We start from the raw sequence: 18581 nt of genomic DNA on the forward strand, positions 1-18581 counted from the left end.
TTCAATGTGTATTCCCCAATTGTCTGCTTGTTTATTCTCTTCTAATCCCTTCCTCTCAATGGTAGGATTCGAAATTTTTTTACTACCGGTTCTGTGGGCGTGGCTTGGTGGGCGTGGTGTGGCTTGGTGGGCGTGGCATGGGAAGGATACTGCAAAATGTCCATTCCCTCCCCACCCCACTAACCTGCTTTCCAGCTCCGTTCTCCTAGGCAGGGCAACCAAAGGAGACCCAGCCAATCAGATGGGACTCAGGAGGCGGAGAATAGATGGGGGAGGGGCCAGCCAGAGGCGGGATTGGCCGGTTCTCCCAACTACTCAAAATTTCCGCTACTGGTTCTCCGGGACTGGTCAGAACCTGCTGAATACCCACCTCTGCTACCTCTCCAATGAATGTCAATACCAACATTTAATTTCTTTCTTGGTAATTATCCCAGCATCAAGGTAAGAATTTAACGGGAGTGGAGGGGGCGAAAATAAAACCTGAAGTAAAATCCCTCCTAGCAACCGTGTCATTTAGTGACCAGGTTACCGATCCCAGGGGTGCTCACTAAGTAAGGACTTGTAGCAGATGACCAAGCAGAGCCCAAGGAAGAGGTCAAATGCATCATCAGTCATGACTCCTTTCATGCGCACAAGAGATCTGAGTCCAGCCCATCGTGAATTCCTTGTTTACCTCCAATTTGCTTGGACCCTCGCACATCCGTGCTAGTCGTTTCCGGCTCTAGGGGGCGCTGGTGCTCATCTCCGTTACAAAGCTGAAGAGCCAGCGCTGTCCAAAGACGCCTCCGTGGTCATGTGACCAGCATGACAAAACGCCTTCGAGGGCGCACAGAACGCTGTTCCCTTCCCACCAAAGGGGTCCCTATTTTTCTACTTGCACTTTTTTTACGTGCTTTCGAACTGCTTAGGTTGGCAGAAGCTGCTGGGACAAGGAATGGGAGCTCACTCCATTACGCGGCGCTAGGGATTCGAACCGCCTGAACTGCCGACCTTTCTGATTGGCGTCCTTAGCCACTGAGCCTACAATAAACCTTTATACCAATTTGAACGGCCCGGGTCTTCTGTTTTCCCTGACACATGACAGAGAACTACTTGTATACAAATTTCCTAGGGCAGCCAGTTTTCTCAACTCTCAGGATTTCGAAGAAATCCGGACCATGGATCCACGCAGCGTTCCGGCAGAGGTGTGACTTACGAAGGAAGCCCTTGCAGATCCTACCTACCTTCTTCCAGGACAACGTGGGTAAGTTGGAGCCACTGCCAGAACAGTTCAACTGAAGGTCTTCACTTCGGTTGACTTTCACTACCTTGGTTGGGTGGAGGACCACGGGGTCCAGATCTGAAACCCAGAAGACAAGGCTTGATTTTAATTAGCCATTTAGCAACTGTCTGTCGAGATTCTCAGTCCTCCTGGTCGTGGTTGTCCCAAAGGTGCTTTTTTTAAAAGAGGCTTAAAGAGGACTTCCTTGTTGTTGTTTTTTTTCCTTTGGAAGACGTTTTGCTTCTCATCTTGTCAAGAGATGAAGAAGCTCCTTGGATGAGAAGCGAAAGGTCTTCAAAGAAAAAAAACCAAGGAAAGTCCAGTTGCCTCCTGAAAACAAGCGCATCTTTGGGACAGTGGCGGGATTCAATTTTTTTTTACTACTGGTTCTGTGGGCGTGGCTTGGTGGGCATGGCATGGCTTGGTGGGTGTGGCTTGGTGGGCGTGGCAGGGGAAGGATACTGCAAAATCCCCCTTCCCTCCCCACCCCACTAACCTGCTTTCCAGCTCCATTCTCCTGGGCAGGGCAACCAAAGAAGACCCAGCCAATCAGCTGGGACTCAGGAGGCGGAGAATAGATGGGGGCGGGGCCAGTCAGTGGCGGTATTGGCCGGTTCTCCGAACTACTCAAAATTTCTGCCACCGGTTCTCCAGAACTGATCAGAACCTGCTGAATCCCACCTCTGCTTTGGGACAACTTAGCAACTGGATGATGACAAGGAGGGTTTGGCCTCTCTCTCTCTCTCTCTCTCTCTCTCTCTTTCTCTCTCTCTCTTTCTCTCTCCCCCAGCATTCCGTGGGGCACTCACAATGGATGAAGATGCTGACGTCTTTCTCCAGTTCTACCTCGGAAGGACTATAGAAGTCCAGTACCTGACAGCGGTAGGTCCCACTGTCAGCCTTGGTCACTTGTCGAAGCAGAAGGATACCATCGGTGGTAGTGGGCAGGTCTAACAGGTTATCTGAACCCTGGGAAAGAGGAACAGAAGCAGATAAGGCTGGAGAGACGACCTCATATCCAGGTCTCAGTCTGTCTGAATGGATCGTGCCAAAATAGGGTTACCAGTTTAATTCTTCTTCCTTGGGGGAAAGGAACTAGGATCGGACCAAGAAGTACCTTCACTTTTATATACATACATACATACACACATACACACATATATACATGCACACACACACACACACACTGTATATACATTTTTCTTTAATATATATAAGTATTTAATAGACAGTGTATTGTTTGGTTCATTTGACATAACAACAACAAAACAACAACAACAGCAATAATAATAATAATAATAATAATAATAATAATCTTTACTTATATATAATAGTCTTCCTCCAACTTCTAATTTCTACTTTTATTATCTAACCATTGGTAAAACAATTCCAAAGTTAAAAAATATTCCGTCTCTTCTCTATGCTTTATCTGTAACGTTAACCAACCCATTTCTGCACAATCTAACGTTTTTTGGATTATATTTTCATCTGAAGGAGTTTCCTCATTGTTCCAATGTTGGGCATACCATTCCCACTGCTGTCAAAACATGTAGTGTTAAATATACATTCCCTTTATTATATTTTTTTCCGGCCAAATACCTAACAAAAAATATTTCTGGCTTTAAACCGATATGTTGCTTTATCATTTTCTTTAACCATGCGTGTATTTTCATCCAACATTTTATTTTTTTTTGCCTTTGGGCAACTACCTGCACTTTGAAGAATGAATATTCGGGTTGGGGAAACCCATCGCCCTGGCATCGCAGCTGCACATCGTCTCCTTCTTTGATGACTTTTGGCGAATCCAAGACAAATTGCACGTTTTCGGTATAATCTACGGTGGGTAAAAGTAGGAAACAGGAGCAGCAATTAAAACCGAGTGTTCTAGGAATTATAATGCAATAGAATAGGATAGGATAGGATAGGATAGGATAGGATAGGATAAGGATAGGATAAGGATGGGATGGGATGGGATGGGATAGGATACGATAGGATAGGATAGGACAGGACAGGACAGGATAAGAATAGGATAGGATAAGGATGGGATAGGATAGGATAGGATAGGGTAGGATGGGATGGGATGGGATAGGATAGGATAGGATAGGATAAGAATAGGATAGGATAGGATAGGATAGGATAAGTATGGGATAGGATAGGATAGGATAGGATAGGATAAGAATAGGATAGGATAGGATAGGATAGGATGGGATGGGATGGGATGGGATGGGATAGGATAGGATAAGAATAGGATAGGATAGGATAGGATGGGATGGGATGGGATGGGATAGGATAGGATAGGATAAGAATAGGATAGGATAGGATAGGATGGGATGGGATAGGACAGAATAGAATAACAGAATTGGAAGGGACCTTGGAGGTCTTCTAGTCCAACCCCCTGCTTAGGCAGGAAACCCCACATCACTTCAGACAAATGGTTATCCAACATCTTTTCAAAAACTTCCAGTGTTGGATATTCACAACTTCTGGAGGCAAGCAGTTCCACTGGTTAATTCTTCTCACTGTCAGGAAATTTCTCCTAGGTTGCTTCTCTTGTTTAGTTTCTACCTTCCTGCCCCCAGGTGCTCTGGAGAATAGCTTGACTCCCTCTTCTTTGGGGCAGCCCCTGAGATATTGGAACATTGCTATCATGTCTCCCCAAGTCCTTCTTTTCAACAAACTAGACATACCCGATTGCAGCAACCCTACTTCATATGTTTTTTTAGCCTCCAGCCCCCTAATCCTCTTTGTGGCTCTTCTCTGCACTCTTTCTAGAGTCTCAACATCTTTTTTTACATCGTGGCGACCAAAACTGGATGCTGTATTCCAAGTGTGGCCTTATTTCCAAGGCCTTATAAAGTGGCATTAACACTTCACGTGATCTTGATTTCTATCCCTCTGTTTATGCAGCCTAGAACTGTGTTGGCTTTTTTGGCAGCTGCTGCACAAGGCTGGCTCATATTTAAATGGTTGTCCACTAGGACTTTATGAACGTTTTTCACACTTAAGACCGCTGCAGCATCCCCCGACTCGTGTTTATGATGGCTGCAGTCACATGATCCCCTTTTGTGGCCCTCTGACAAGGTCATCGGGGAAGCCAGATTCACTTAACGACTGTGTTACTAATTTAACAACTGCAGCAAGTCACTTAACAACCCTTTTAAAAATGTCGTAAAACTGGGCAAAGTTCACTTAACAAATGCCTCTCGCTGAGCAACAGAAATTTTGGGCTCCATTATGGTCGTTATTCGAGGACTATATAACACTTTTTTTTTTTTTACAAAAAAAAAATTGTTCACCACCAGTTGGCCATCAGCTGAAATTAAAACAACAACAACAACAGCTTGCAAGACAGCTGAAACAACGGCAGCGAAATAACACATCAGGTTCATCCACGAGACCTCAGGAAATGAAAAGCTGCTGACGCGTCCAGAGTTATCAAATATCTTTTACACATTTCTTACTTTTCATTCCCACAAAAACAAACACTAAAAACTCCACAAAAGACTCCGGTCCTTGAAAAGAAAACACAATAAAAAAAAGAACAAGAGAGCAACAACAAAAGTCAAAGAGGTTGTTATGATTCTGCTTTTGCCAACTTGGGCATCCTCACTGTGTGTGTGTGTGTGTGCGTGTGTGTGTGTGCGTGCATTTCAGCTCCCAGAATTCCTAGCGGCAGATCCATGTCTAAGAATTCTGGGAGTTGACGTCTACACCCCTGGAAAGTTTGACCCACTGAATTCGTCTATGACAGGTAGTCCCCAAGTTACGACCACAAGGGATGTTGCTAAGTGCAACGTTTGTCAAGTGAGTTTGCCCCGTTTTCTTGCCACAGTTGCTAAGTGAAACATTGCATTTGTTAAAGTTAGTAACATGGGTTGTTAGCCACTGACTCGTATTTACGACGGTTGCAGTGTCCCGGGGTAATGTGATCGCCTTTTGCGACCCCTCCCCCCCGCCCCCTCAACAAGCAGAATCAGCGGGGAAACCAGATTCACTTAAGAACTGCAGCGATTCGTGTAATAACAAAAGTCGTAAAACGGGGAAAAACCAGGGGTGGGATTCTACCGGTTGGGACCGGTTTAATAGACCCGGTTGTTATGATTCTGCATGGTTCAGAGAACCGGCAAATTGTGCCCCTGGCTAGCCCCTCCGCTGCCCACCCAGCCAGTCCTTATCGTGCATGCCTGACATCGCTGGCTGCATTCTCCCCAGCCCAGTCACTCCTTAAGGTATTTCTTCCACTCCCTCCCGACGATCAGCTGTGCCAATGATCAGCTGTGCCGGCGATCAGCTGTGCCGATGATCAGCTGTGCCGACGATCAGCTGTGCCGACGATCAGCTGTGCCGACGATCAGCTGTGCCAATGATCAGCTGTGCCGACGATCAGCTGTGCCGACGATCAGCTGTGCCGACGATCAGCTGTGCCAGATCCCCCACGCTGTCTTACTGCTTTGCCCAGGGGGCTTCCCTGAAGCCCAGGAGGCAAAAGGGGGCACACTGGTGTGTGTGTGTGTGTCTGTGTGTGTGTCTGTGTGTGTGTCCCACCCCCCACCCCCCGCTCCTTTTTTTGTCTTCCTCGGCTCCAGGAAAGCTTTCTGGGAGCAAAAACGCCCAAAAATAGAGGCAAAAAAACCCCCAGGGGGGTAGGTTTGCTACAAAAACAGCCACGCCCACCCAGTCACATGGCCACGCCCACCTAGCCACGCCCACCTAACCGGTTGTTAAAAAAAATTGTGAATCCCACCCTTGGGTAAAGCTCCCTTAACCGCTGTTTCACTTAGCAAACAGAAACGTTGGGCTCCCATTGCAGCCCTAAGTCAAGGAGTAGCTGTATTCTGAAAACCCCACAGGGGGGGGGCTATTTTCATTTTTGTGATTCAGGTTCACTGCCCTCCTCCTGGAAAGCATTTTTTTTTGGGGGGGGGAGGGAACAGGGACTACAGGAGAACAACTGCAAGAGCCCCCGACAACCCCACTTACAATGCAACGTGAGATTGAAAGGTTCCGATTCCTCCATGCTGACTTTCCCCTTCGGCATCTTGTAGCTGACTTTGCACTGGAAAATGGAGTTCTTATCGGCCTTTTTGGGGCGCATGTAGAGCATGCTAGACCTGGAATATAGTCCTGAGGCTTCTTTCACCGTCCTCACCACCTCATAGAGTTCTGGGGAGGAAAGACAACACGACGAAGATTGCCCAGGGTTTCAAAGGTGTGCAGGCTGGAGGGGAGGGGTTTATTTCCCCCTACCTCTCCCTCTGAGGGCTCCAGGTGTATTTGTGTCAGAAAAACAAAACAAAAAAAATCAAGGGGGCAGCTGCAATTGTGTATTCATAGGTTGCCCCTCTTACACAAATTGGGCAAGGTGTCCGTCGCTCATTGTAGGAAAGCGGTGTTTCTTAGCCTGGGGAACTGTGGGAGTTGAAGTCTACACAACCTCAAGTTTTTGAGGTTGAGATTATTAGAGCACGGAGCAATTTTTTAGAAGCATAGATGTTCCTGTTTCAAAAATATTTCTTGCAATTATTTTCTCTGCAGCCCCAGCCTGATTTGGCTATTCTTCAAAATCTATATCTGTCCCTCTCTCTCTTCTACCTACCTACCTACCTAACCTACCTACCTATTTATTCTATCTATCTATCTATCTATCTATCTATCTACCTACCTACCTACCTACCTACCTATTTATTCTATCTATCTATCTATCTATCTATCTATCTATCTATCTATCTATCTATCTACCTACCTACCTACCTACCTACCTAACCTACCTACTTATCCTATCTATCTATCTATCTACTTATCATATCTATCTATCTACTTATCATATCTATCTATCTATCTATCCTACCTACTTATCATATCTATCTGTCTGTCTGTCTGTCTGTCTGTCTGTCTATCTATCTATCTATCTATCTATCTAAATCTATCCCTCCATCCAGCTATCCATTCATCTATATCTTTCTATCTGTCCCTCCATTCCTCTGTCTGTCTGTCTGTCTACCTACCTACCTACCTACCTATCTACCATTAACGTCCAGGTAAAGAGTGTCTCTTTATTCAGTCTGTCATTCTGAGACCCCTTTGGGGAAATACCTGGAGACCCTCCTTGCATGCAATGATCAGAGAAAGAAACAGCTTCATTACCTTTGTTGTGTTCGGTGGTAATATTCAGGAACTGCCCATCTTTGTACCAGCTGATGGTTGGCGCTGGGTAGCCATTTTTGCCTGTGCACGTGGCAATCTGAGGAAGGAAAAGAGAAAGACCTTAAGAAGCCCAGGGATTTCCACAGTGGGTGTGTGCAGGTGTGCAAAATCAAGATGGCACCTGCTCTTCCACAACCCCAAAGCCTTGTCGTTTTTATCAGGAATCTCACGCTTATAGAAACAGGTCAAGGCATCGACCACACAGTCTTAGCTTCTATCTTGAGTTGCTTGACCCCTGTTGCCCCCCAAAGATAGAATAGAATAGAATAAGAGAGTTGGAAGGGACCTTGGAGGTCTTCTAGTCCAACCCCCTGCTTAGGCAGGAAACCCTACACCACTTCAGACAAAGGGTTATCCAACCTCTTTTTAAAAACCTGCAGTATTGGAGCATCCACAACTTCTGGAGGCAAGTTGTGCCACTGATTAATTGTTCTAACGGTCAGGAAATTTCTCCTTAGTTCTAGGGGAACAAGCTCATTCTGTGTGTATTTTATTCATTCCACAAATAATTATAAACCGTGGGCTACCAAGATGGGCCACTTGGAACCTCTCTCTCTTTTACATAGAATTCGCAGCCCTCTGAATACAATTGCTCAAAACTTTCCAAATTAGCCATTGCAATAGAAACAAAGAATCTTTGACAGCCCCTATCCCCAAAACCAGCTGAAATTCCATTGTCTTTGTTCTCGCTTACTTTATTGCCTTCAGCCTTCTGAATTTCAAATTGTAGCCCATGTTCATTTAACACTGTCCATCTCAGCCATTAAAAACTCTTTGCAGCTCAAATAACAGTTGAAATAACTTTCCAATAATAATAATAATAATAATAATAATAATAATAATAATAATAATAATGAAAAACCTTCAGTGCTTCTCACCCTTCAAAAAAACACAACCAAAACAGGTAATCTTCCACTTATGGCCACAACTGAACTCAAAATTTCTGTCGCTAAGGGAGACGGTTGTAAAGTGAGGTTTGCCGCATTTTGCGAATATTCCTGCCCCAGTTGTTAAGTGAATCACTGCAGTAACCTGGTCATTGAGCAAATCTGACATTCCCCCATTGGGACACCGTCATAAAAATATGAATCAGTTGCCAAGCACCTGAATTTGGATCGCGTGACCACAGGGGACACTCTCGACGGTCATTAAGTGTGAAAAATGGTCATAAGGCACATTTCTCAGTGTTGTTGTAACTTCGGACTACCCCCTACAGGAACTGCTGCAAGTCAAGGACTACTTATACTTCAAACTTGACAGCTTTAAGACTTGTGGACTTCAACTCCCAGAATTCCTGAGCTAACATGACTGGAGGAGGAATTCTGGGAGTTGAAGTCCACAAGTCTTAAAGCTCTCAGTTGAAGACCTCTGATCTACAGTATCTATCTTCTATCTCCATCTCTGTCTGTCTGTCTGTCTAATCCAAGGGTCTTCAACTTTGGCAAGTTTAAGACTTGTGGACTTCAACTCCCAGAATTCCTGAGCTAACATGACTGGAGGAGGAGGAATTCTGGGAGTTGAAGTCCACAAGTCTTAAAGCTCTCAAGTTTGAAGACCTCTGATCTACAGTATCTATCTTCTATCTCCATCTCTGTCTGTCTGTCTGTCTAATCCAAGGGTCTTCAACTTTGGCAAGTTTAAGACTTGTGGACTTCAACTCCCAGAATTCCTGAGCTAACATGACTGGAGAAGGAGGAATTCTGGGAGTTGAGGTCCACAAGTCTTAAAGCTGTCAAGTTTGGTTTAAAGAGAGACAAACTCACCTCCAAAGCAAGATCAGCGGTCACAGAGAGAGTCCCCGGGTTCCGTGTAAGCTCAGGGGGTTCTGGTGGATCTATAAAGAGAGAGGATCGGTCAGAGAGAGAGACAGAGAGTGGGCAAGAGAGGCGACAGGCCTGTTAGTTAAGCCACAGCCTCCCGAGGTGGCAAAATTGCTTCCTCCATTAAAATACAGACGTTCCTCCACTTAGGACCAAAACTGCAAACAGAACCTCCATTGCAAAGCAAGATCGTTTAGGGTTAGAGGGCTCCCTCCCCCAAAACTCTTAGTTGCTTAATCATCACTGCTGCGGTTTGTAGTTATTTATGTGGAGGGTTTTTATGGTTTTAATGTTTTTTTTAAATGGCTTTAATTGTTTTACAAGTTTAGAATTGTAAGTCATGTGGTTGTGTTCGGTGGAGGGAGGGAGGGAGGGAGGAAAGGAAGGGATGGAGGGAGGGAGGGAAAGGAAGGAAGGAGAGATAAAGAGGAAGGAAGGAAGGAAGGAAGGAAGGAAGGAAGGAAGGAAGGAAGGAAGGAAGGAAGAAAGAAAGAAAGAAAGAAAGAAAGAAAGAAAGAAAGAAAGAAAGAAAGAAAGAAAGAAAGAAAGAAAGAAAGAAAGAAAGAAAGAAAGAAAGAGGGTGGAGAGAGGGAAGAAAGAAAGGAGGGAGGGAGGAAGGAAAGAAAGAAAGGAAGGAAGAACAAAAGGAAGAAGGAAGGAAGGAAGGAAGGAGGAAAGGAAGGAAGGAAGGAAGGAAGGAAGGAAGGGAAGGAAGGAAGGAAGGAAGGAAGGAAGGAAGGAAGTTGTAAAACGAGCCATGGCCAATTTTATGATATTTTTGCCACAACTGTTCTCAAGTGAATCATCTGAGTTTACTTCATCCAGCTTCATCTATTGATTTCGTTTGAAATCTCAGGAAAATGCAGTATTTTATTCTCATTTGACAAGAGATTTTCAGTCTAAACCAAACTTGGCCACGTTAAGGTGGGTGAACTGTGGAATTCCGAGAGTTGAAGTCCACCCATCTTAAAGTGACCCAGGTTGAGAAACAAGGTCTTACAGGCCCCGAGACTGACCTTTGCTTGCAAAACCAAAGCTTTGGCCTGGCAGAGCTGAAAACGATAAAACAAACCTTCCCATCCAAAAAAAAAAAGGCCAGGGAAGTAATAAACCTGAGCAGGAGTCCAGGAACTTAAGTTCCACCATTGCTGTTTTATCAAACAAGGGGAAATGATGGAGTGTTTTCCGTTTGTCAGCAGTGAAAGTGTCGGGCAAACACAGCTGCTTCTGTTTGCGCCGGCTGTTGTTTTAAGTATCTCTCCGAATCCCATCTGGGAGCAAAGGCAAATGAAAGAAGGCGACTGGGGAGAGAAACTGGGGATTTTAAGAAGAGCTTAAAATGGAGGATGGGGGACTTAGGGCCAATCACCAGGAGACCAGGGGAGTTCTAGTCCTGCCTTAGGCATGAATGGAGGATGGGGGACTTAGGGCCAATCACCAGGAGACCAGGGGAGTTCTAGTCCTGCCTTAGGCATGAATGGAGGATGGGGGACTTAGGGCCAATCACCAGGAGACCAGGGAGTTCTAGTCCTGCCTTAGGCATGAATGGAGGATGGGGGACTTAGGGCCAATCACCAGGAGACCAGGGGAGTTCTAGTCCTGCCTTAGGCATGAATGGAGGATGGGGGACTTAGGGCCAATCACCAGGAGACCAGGGGAGTTCTAGTCCTGCCTTAGGCATGAATGGAGGATGGGTGACTTAGGGCCAATCACCAGGAGACGGGGAGTTCTAGTCCTGCCTTAGGCATGAATGGAGGATGGGGACTTAGGGCCAATCACCAGGAGACCAGGGGAGTTCTAGTCCTGCCTTAGGCATGAATGGAGGATGGGTGACTTAGGGCCAATCACCAGGGGACGGGAGTTCTAGTCCTGCCTTAGGCATGAATGGAGGATGGGTGACTTAGGGCCAATCACCAGGGGACGGGAGTTCTAGTCCTGCCTTAGGCATGAATGGAGGATGGGTGACTTAGGGCCAATCACCAGGAGACGGGGAGTTCTAGTCCTGCCTTAGGCATGAATGGAGGATGGGTGACTTAGGGCCAATCACCAGGGGACAGTGAGTTCTAGTCCTGCCTTAGCCATGAAAGCCAGCTGGGCCAGTTTGACTTCGGCCCAGTTCCATTCTCTCTGCTCAACCCGCCTCTTAGAACGGTTGTTGTGGGGGAAAATAGGAAGGAGGAATATTACATGTTTGTTCTTTATGAAAGGGATATAAAGGATAAATATAAATACCCTTACCGAAGACCTTGAGTTGGGTCCTTCCAGTGTCACTCCCAGAACCGCTGGTCACTTGGCAAGAGAAGAACTTTTCATCGCTCACATCGATGGAAGTAATGACCAGGCTGTTGTTGGAATCCATGTGGACACGGTCCGTGTACTCCGTTCCTCGGTCCACGCCTACCGTCCCCTTCACATTGTAGGCCACGCGCTGCTGCCCACCATTCCTGTCCATCTGGAAGTTTGACATAGTGACGTGTTTACGGATTTCTCCGACCTTTTAGAGAACAGCCTCTGGTGGGATTCATTTCTTTTTTTTTTTTTTTACTATTGGTACCATTGGTCCAATCCCGCCTCTGACTGGCCCCGCCAACCCCATCTATGCTCCGCCTCCCGTTGGGTCCCAGCTGATTGGGTGGGTCTCCTTTGGTTGCCCTGCACAGGAGAACGGAGCTGGAAAGCAGGTTAGTGGGATGGGGAGGGAAAGGGGATTTTGCACTATATCTTTCCCCTGGAATGTGGTGGGAATGGAGATTTTAAAGTATCCTTCCCAAGCCACGCCCACCAAACCATGGCACGCCCACCACTCTACGCGCACCACTCCACGCCCACAGAACCGGTGGTAGTAAAAAATGTGGAATCCCATCACTGCTCCCTAACCCTGACCCTAGTCCAACTATGCCCTCTTCTCCTTGGCAAACCCACAATACTCACCGTAAACCATTCTACCAGGAGGTAATCCTGCTCTTCCATCGGTGTGTAAGGGCAGAGGATGGGTACCTGCTGGCCCATAACCACCTCCATCTCGGCCACCATAGACACCTGGACCTTCTTGCCTTGGCATCCTGCAGGGGAGAAGGAAAGACCATTAGAAAGAGTCAACAAACACCCCAAGACCTTGCTTGGCTAAGAAAGTCCTCTAGGAGTTTTGCTCGGAGTCTAGCTCTGGTTGGCCTGAAGGCCTCCCAGAGGTCTTCTGTTTCCCATGCTTGGTTCCCGCTTCTTCTCTCCCGTTGACAGGTTTGGAGCAAGTGACCAGGTTCGATAGACTCTGAGACAGTCAGCAGCCAAGCAAGACTACGGTTGACTAAAACCTGGTCCTTCTGTCTAATTCGGATCAAGTTTTCAATGCTTGTTGCCTTAGGAATTTTTCAGGCAAACTGCAGCCCTAGGAATTCCACCCCATTGCTGGGGTTACTACAATCCAAGGAAGTTTGGATTAAGAGAAGCAAAGCAGAAGAAGAATCTGAACTGCAACTCCACCATAAGTCCTTGACTTATGACCATATTAGCTGGATACCCGTGCTTCGCTGTGTGGTCAAGCTTAGTTTTGGGGGAGGAAAACAAGGGGGGGGGGACTCTATCTCTGCCTACCAGCATCCATCGGTATTCCTCTGGCTAGCGGTCTGTCAGTATGTGAGAGAATGGAGGGCTGTTTGGAAACTGAAAGAGTATTTGCTGTGTGAGCAAGGAGACAGCAAGGAGCCTAGGCGTGGCTTAGCTCAACTGTTCTGTACTAAAGCTGCTTGGTGCTGTGAAACTGAAGCTCCTCTGCTTGTGTTCTGCATTTGGAAGAGATTCCTTTTCAGGTGGGGAGGGGGAGTAGAACTCCTTAGCATCAGAGCCTGTTAATAATAATAATAATATAGGAAATACTAATGCTCTGGATGGTCATTTCAAAAAATCCTTTCTTAGCGAGTACCTAGAAGCCAAGAGGAACATACGTGCCAAATTTCAAGATTGTAGGCTTTACGGTCCTGAAGAAATTGTGATGATACTTTTATATATAGAGAGAGAGAGAGATTTGGGGCCAGAATTTATGTTTCTACGCAGGGTCAGTTGTTAAGCAACTCCTGCCCAATTTTATGATGATTTTTTATCATGGTTATTAAGAGAATCACTGCAGATGAATCATTAAGGTCATTAAGAAAATGTGGCTTCCCCCCCATCGGTTTTCCTGGTCGGATGTCAGCGGAGAAGGTGACAAATGATAATCACATAACCCATAAATACATGCCAGATGCCAATCTGCCCGGAATTTTGATTAGTGTGATCGTGTGGAATTCTGTGGCCGTCGTAAGTGCGAGAACCCATGGTCACTTTTTTTCAAAACGATTGTAATGTCGAATGGCCGTAAGATGAGGATTAGCTATAATGAACCACTGACAGTCCCTGAAGACCCGTCCTTCTCAATTTGGCCACTTTTAAGATGGGTAGACTTCAACTCCCAGAATTCCCCAGCCCTTCCCCGTGAATTCCCCCCTGGCTGGTGAATTCTGGGAGTTTGAAGTCCACCCATTTAAAACGGCCAAGACTGAGAAACACCGCTCTAGATTCTGCATATTATCAAAAGTCAATGGTGTGTCATTCCTCACAGAGAAGACAAGACTGTCCATTTTCCCCCGTTTTTAAAAAAAAGGAGAGAGAGAGGAAAAAAACTTCCCTTTTTGTGCTGCTAAGTTTTGGACCCTCAGCCAACTCGCTCACAAACGTGCAAACTGCCCTCCATTCTGTGTCCTCCTCGGCTGCTGCCAAAAAGGCATCTGGCATCTCTGTTACAAAAAGCCGGCCCAGTTAAAGAACCCAGTCATCTTAAAAATGGAAAATGCACATCATTTTATTCTGCATTCCCTCTGCAACAGAAAGCCGCCTGCCGCTTCTTATCCACAAACCACATCCTTTCCAATGTCAGGCTCTCCATTCAAAATTTGGCGCCACCGAAACAACCCTTAACATTTTCCAGCTTGCACAAATCAAGCGATCCAGCCTTTGGTGCTGAGCCCAGCGGTAGGCAGCCTCTGCTCGGTTTGCAGAATATCAGAAATGGGAACGCGCTGAGCGGGGACAACAAAAATAGATTAAATTAAAATGAAACGACATGAATTGCAATCCATGCGGTTGCTCCACAGGTAGTGAGTAGGTCTGCTTGCGGCCTAGCACAGATGACCTGACGATTCCGCTACCTGTTCAGAGTCCTGGCACTTTGGAGAGATTTTTTTCACTTCCTCTTCCAAGCTGCTGGAAGGATCACTAGGTTCTCACGAAAATCTAGCCTGATCCCTTGCAAAAGGCCAGGTCTGTCAATGGGACCGTAGCTGTATGCAGCTCTAGAGGCACTAGCTGTTGCAAAAGGCATGCAGTGCCTGTCTGTCTGTCTGTCTGTCTGTCTGTCTGTCTATCTATCTATCTATCTATCTATCTATCTATCTATCTATCTATCTATCCATCCATCCATCCATCCATCATCCATCCATTCCTCTTTCATCCATCTGCCATCCAGCCACTCATCCATTGTTCTATATCTATTTGTCTATCATCCATTCATCTAACCACCCATCCTTCTAAGTTCCATCCATTCCTCTATCTACCTATTCTATATCTATCATCCATCCATCCTTCCATCAATCCATTCCTCTTTCATCCATTTACCATCCATCCATCCACTCATCCATTGTTCTATATCTATCTGTCTGCCTATCTGTCTGTCTGTCTGTCTGTCCGTCCGTCCATCCATCCATCCATCCATCCATCCATCTACTTTCTACATCACCCATCTCACCTGACTCTGAGCAGTTTACAAATAACATCATAAAATAATACAATTAAAAACCATCTGTTTTTTAAAAACAAATTGAAAACATAGTTAAAAGCACAGTTAAAAAGAGTAACTGTCGTTCCCTTGGGCAAATAGGAGACTATAAAACAAGTCATTTCTTTCCAGTCAACACAATTCCTCCTGACTTTGTAGAGAGGCGCATGGATTTGGCATTGTTTTATTTCAGGGTGCTGCCTTATCTTTCCAAGTTCCCCAACGTTTTGGGATTTCCTAGTGGTCTCCCGTCCAATATATATATCCGTCCAATATAAAATTACGAAAACACACACACACACACACACACACAGAGTTTTCTTAAGTTTTCGCGGGTATTTATATGTATGGTATTCAGCTTTGTTCAGGTATTTTCCCACGTCATTATAGTTTTGCTTTTAAAGTTGTAGCAACGTTTCGGCAGAATCACATCTGCCATCATCAGGCTTCTGTATTGTGTTCGTCTGTGAGTCAGACTTTCACAGCCGTTTCAGTTTTAAGTACCCGCGAAAACTTAAGAAAACACACACACACACACACATATATATGTGTTTTCTTAAGTTTTCGCGGGTATTTATAACATTGCTACGCTAAAACTGCCAGTCCAGATTTCTAGGCTTAATTACTTGAAAAGAAAAGGAAAGAAGGTCTGAATTTTTATCCATGCTAAAAACTGCATCCAAACTAACGTGAGGGTCAAATGTCAGATGGACTTAGTTTTCCAGTTCTCTTAAAATCTCTCCTTCTCCACTGTGCAAAGAGGCAGAATTGTCTGTGGGGACAAGTATTCCCCAAGTGCTTTGAAGGCAGGGCGTGTTTTATCCAGCAGGCCTCCAACCGTAAGAGAAAGAAGCTTCTGTCTTTTCCCTTTCTGGATGCGGTAAACTCGGGCAAATTCACTCCAGCCCAGCCAACATCCTTTCCCCTTTCTCCCATACAGTGTCAGGCAGTTATTACATGCCCCCGGCCCCTCTTAAGGCAATCTTGAATAAATATGTGCGGGGATGCAGGGGAGGGAAGCGGGGGAGGGGCAGGAGAGAAATAAAGCGGGTCTTTGCCTCTGCGGCAGTTGTGGGGGGGCGAAAGGGGGAAGCGATCCAGGATATGAAAGGGCCGAGCAAGGAGCAGCTGCTTGAAATTCCAGGCTGGCACCGAGGGCTTTGTTCCCAGATAAATCCCTCCAAATTGGGGGGTGTGTGTGTGGGGGGGGGGGAGAGAGAGAGGAGGAGGAGGAGGAGGAGGAGGAGGAGGGGCTGCTTTCATCTCCCGGTTGGTTAGCAGGAAGGGGAGATTCTGGTAAGGCAAGGTGCCCAGAAACTCCTCAGCGCCAGGGAACCAGCTGGCAAACTGGAGAGTGTGTCTGTGTTGGGGGGGAACAGGGGAGACAGGGAAAGAGAAGAAATAGAGTGAAAGAAAGAAACAGAGGAGAAAGAAAAAGAAAGGGGAAAGAAAAGGAAAGACGGAGAAATGAAAGAGAAAGGAAGAAAGAAAATTAAAGAGAAAGAAAGAAAGAAAGAAAGAAAAAGAAAAGAAGGAAGGAAGGAAGAAATGGGTGGAGGAGAAAAAGAAGGGAGGGAGAAGAACAGAATGAAGGAGGGAGGGAGGGAGGAAGGTGGGGAGGGAGGAAGGAATTAAGGGAGGGAGGGAGGATGGAAGAAAGGTAAGAGGGGAGGGAGGAATGAAGGAAGGGAGAGAGGGAAGGAGACAGGAGGAATGAAGGGAGGGAGAGAGAGGGTGGAAGAAAGGTAAGGAGGGAGGGAGGAAGGAAGGGAGGGAGGGAGGGAGGAAGAAGGGACAGAGGGAGGGAAAGAGGAGGAAGGGAGAAGGGACGGAGAGAGGGAGGGAGGGAGGGTGGAAGAAAGGTGGGGAGGCAGGAAGGAATTAAGGGAGGGAGAGAGGGAGGGAGGTATGGCTCAGGAATTCTGGGAGTTGAAGTCCATAGGTCATAAAGGCCCATAGTTCCCCACCCTGGATTAAAGTATCAAGCAGACTTACTTTACTTTCCCCCAACTATCCCAAGACCTCAGAAGGAAAGTGAGAAGAGAGAATTGCATTAAAACCTACCAGCCCTGAAAGACCAGGGAGGCCCAATTAAAATAGGTTTCTTCCCAGCATTACTCAAATCGGAGCCACCCCTGAGTTAATGCTCCAAGACACCCCGCGGCAGAGATGTGTAAGAGGCTGAGATACCCGGTGAAAGATTTTAGTTGCAAACATTCCCTCGCGGTCTTCCCATCCCCAGGACTTCCTTTGTACATATCACAAACAGCAACTTGAAGATTTGTGGACTTCAACTCCCAGAATTCCCCAGTGAGTCATGCTGGCTGGGGAATTCTGGGAGCTGAAGTCCACCAGTTGCTGAGGTATCAAAATTCTCTTTTATTCTGACTTGGAGAGAAGGAAGATTTTAAGTTGCAAATATTCTTTCAGTCTTCCCACATTTTGGAGGTGGCAGTGGTGAATTCTGTAGCAGCCGTGCCTCAAACCTCAATAATTTGAAAATGGCTGGACTTCTTGGCAGGCTGGACTTGAAGAAAGATTATTGCTACATATGAACTAAATGTAAAGATGATTTATAATTATAAATATGCTAATATAATCTACAGAATTGCAAATAAACTAGTGCAAAGAGAAATCTAGTTACAATTCTGTTACATTATTATTATTATTATTATTGTTATTAGTATAAGTGTTAATATTTATGTTTATTCTTTCTTTACTTTTCTGTAAATGATATGCTCTGACAACGCACTGTATTCAAACTGTTTATGAATTTTAAAAAAACATATACTAAAAAAAAGAAAATGGCTGGACTTGGCTGGCTGGGGAATTCTGGGAGTTGAAGTCCACCCATGGCTGAGATTGAGAAACATGATTATATTTTGACAGAGAGAGAGAGGAAGGGCCCGTTTTAAAGCATTCAAGTCTGCTGCTAAAAACAGCTCCCTACGCTAGAATTTTAGTTTGTGTTCTGACATCCTGTGTTTGAGATAAAGTATTTAGGCAGAACATTTTTGGGGCCGGGGGGGCTATTGGGAGCATGTTTTCAGTCCTCTTCTGTAAAAGTTTTAATGCTTCTATTCTAACCCTGATGCAAAACATGATTCTACACCCCTCTTAAGACTATCAAATCAATTGCTCTCCGCCAATCCAGGCACCCTGTAAGCATCTTTATTGATATCTCCAAGCAGTCCTTGAGTTACAACAGCTCATTTAGCTCGAAGTTACGACGGCACTGAAAAACGTGACTTACATTCCCAAGAGCCAAAATTCAGACATAAACTGACTTATCTTCTTGGGGTGGTTGCAATATCCCCGGTTGATGAGATTTCAAGAACCAGAGGAAGTTCGTCACGAGAAGAAAACGAAGAAAGAAAAACTTGCAACCTTAAAACAGGGTGAGGAAGAAGAAGAAGAAAAAAAAGAACCTGGCCTGAAGTTCTCGGCAGCAGAGGAAAATTGAGTAAAAGAAAGAATTGAGAAAGAACTA

General features: G+C 45.6%; 1 protein-coding gene across 1 annotated transcript in view; it reads right to left on the bottom strand.

Moving 5' to 3' along the window:
- BCAM (basal cell adhesion molecule (Lutheran blood group)) overlaps positions 1 to 18581 on the bottom strand; it is a 66417-nt gene that overhangs the window by 8660 nt on the left and 39176 nt on the right. Inside the window, exons 2-9 of the mRNA XM_087940170.1 lie at positions 12217 to 12347; positions 11524 to 11737; positions 9229 to 9299; positions 7406 to 7502; positions 6242 to 6424; positions 2971 to 3095; positions 2071 to 2230; positions 1224 to 1339 (exon numbers count right to left, since the gene is read on the bottom strand). Of these exons, the coding sequence (XP_087796296.1) occupies positions 1224 to 1339; positions 2071 to 2230; positions 2971 to 3095; positions 6242 to 6424; positions 7406 to 7502; positions 9229 to 9299; positions 11524 to 11737; positions 12217 to 12347 (1097 nt within the window). The remainder of the gene's footprint in view (positions 1 to 1223; positions 1340 to 2070; positions 2231 to 2970; positions 3096 to 6241; positions 6425 to 7405; positions 7503 to 9228; positions 9300 to 11523; positions 11738 to 12216; positions 12348 to 18581) is intronic.

This window comes from Pseudonaja textilis, chromosome 10, assembly GCF_049901715.1.
Source record: "Pseudonaja textilis isolate UNSWEBS1 chromosome 10, rPseTex1.2, whole genome shotgun sequence".
Taxonomy (NCBI): Eukaryota; Metazoa; Chordata; class Lepidosauria; order Squamata; family Elapidae; genus Pseudonaja; species Pseudonaja textilis.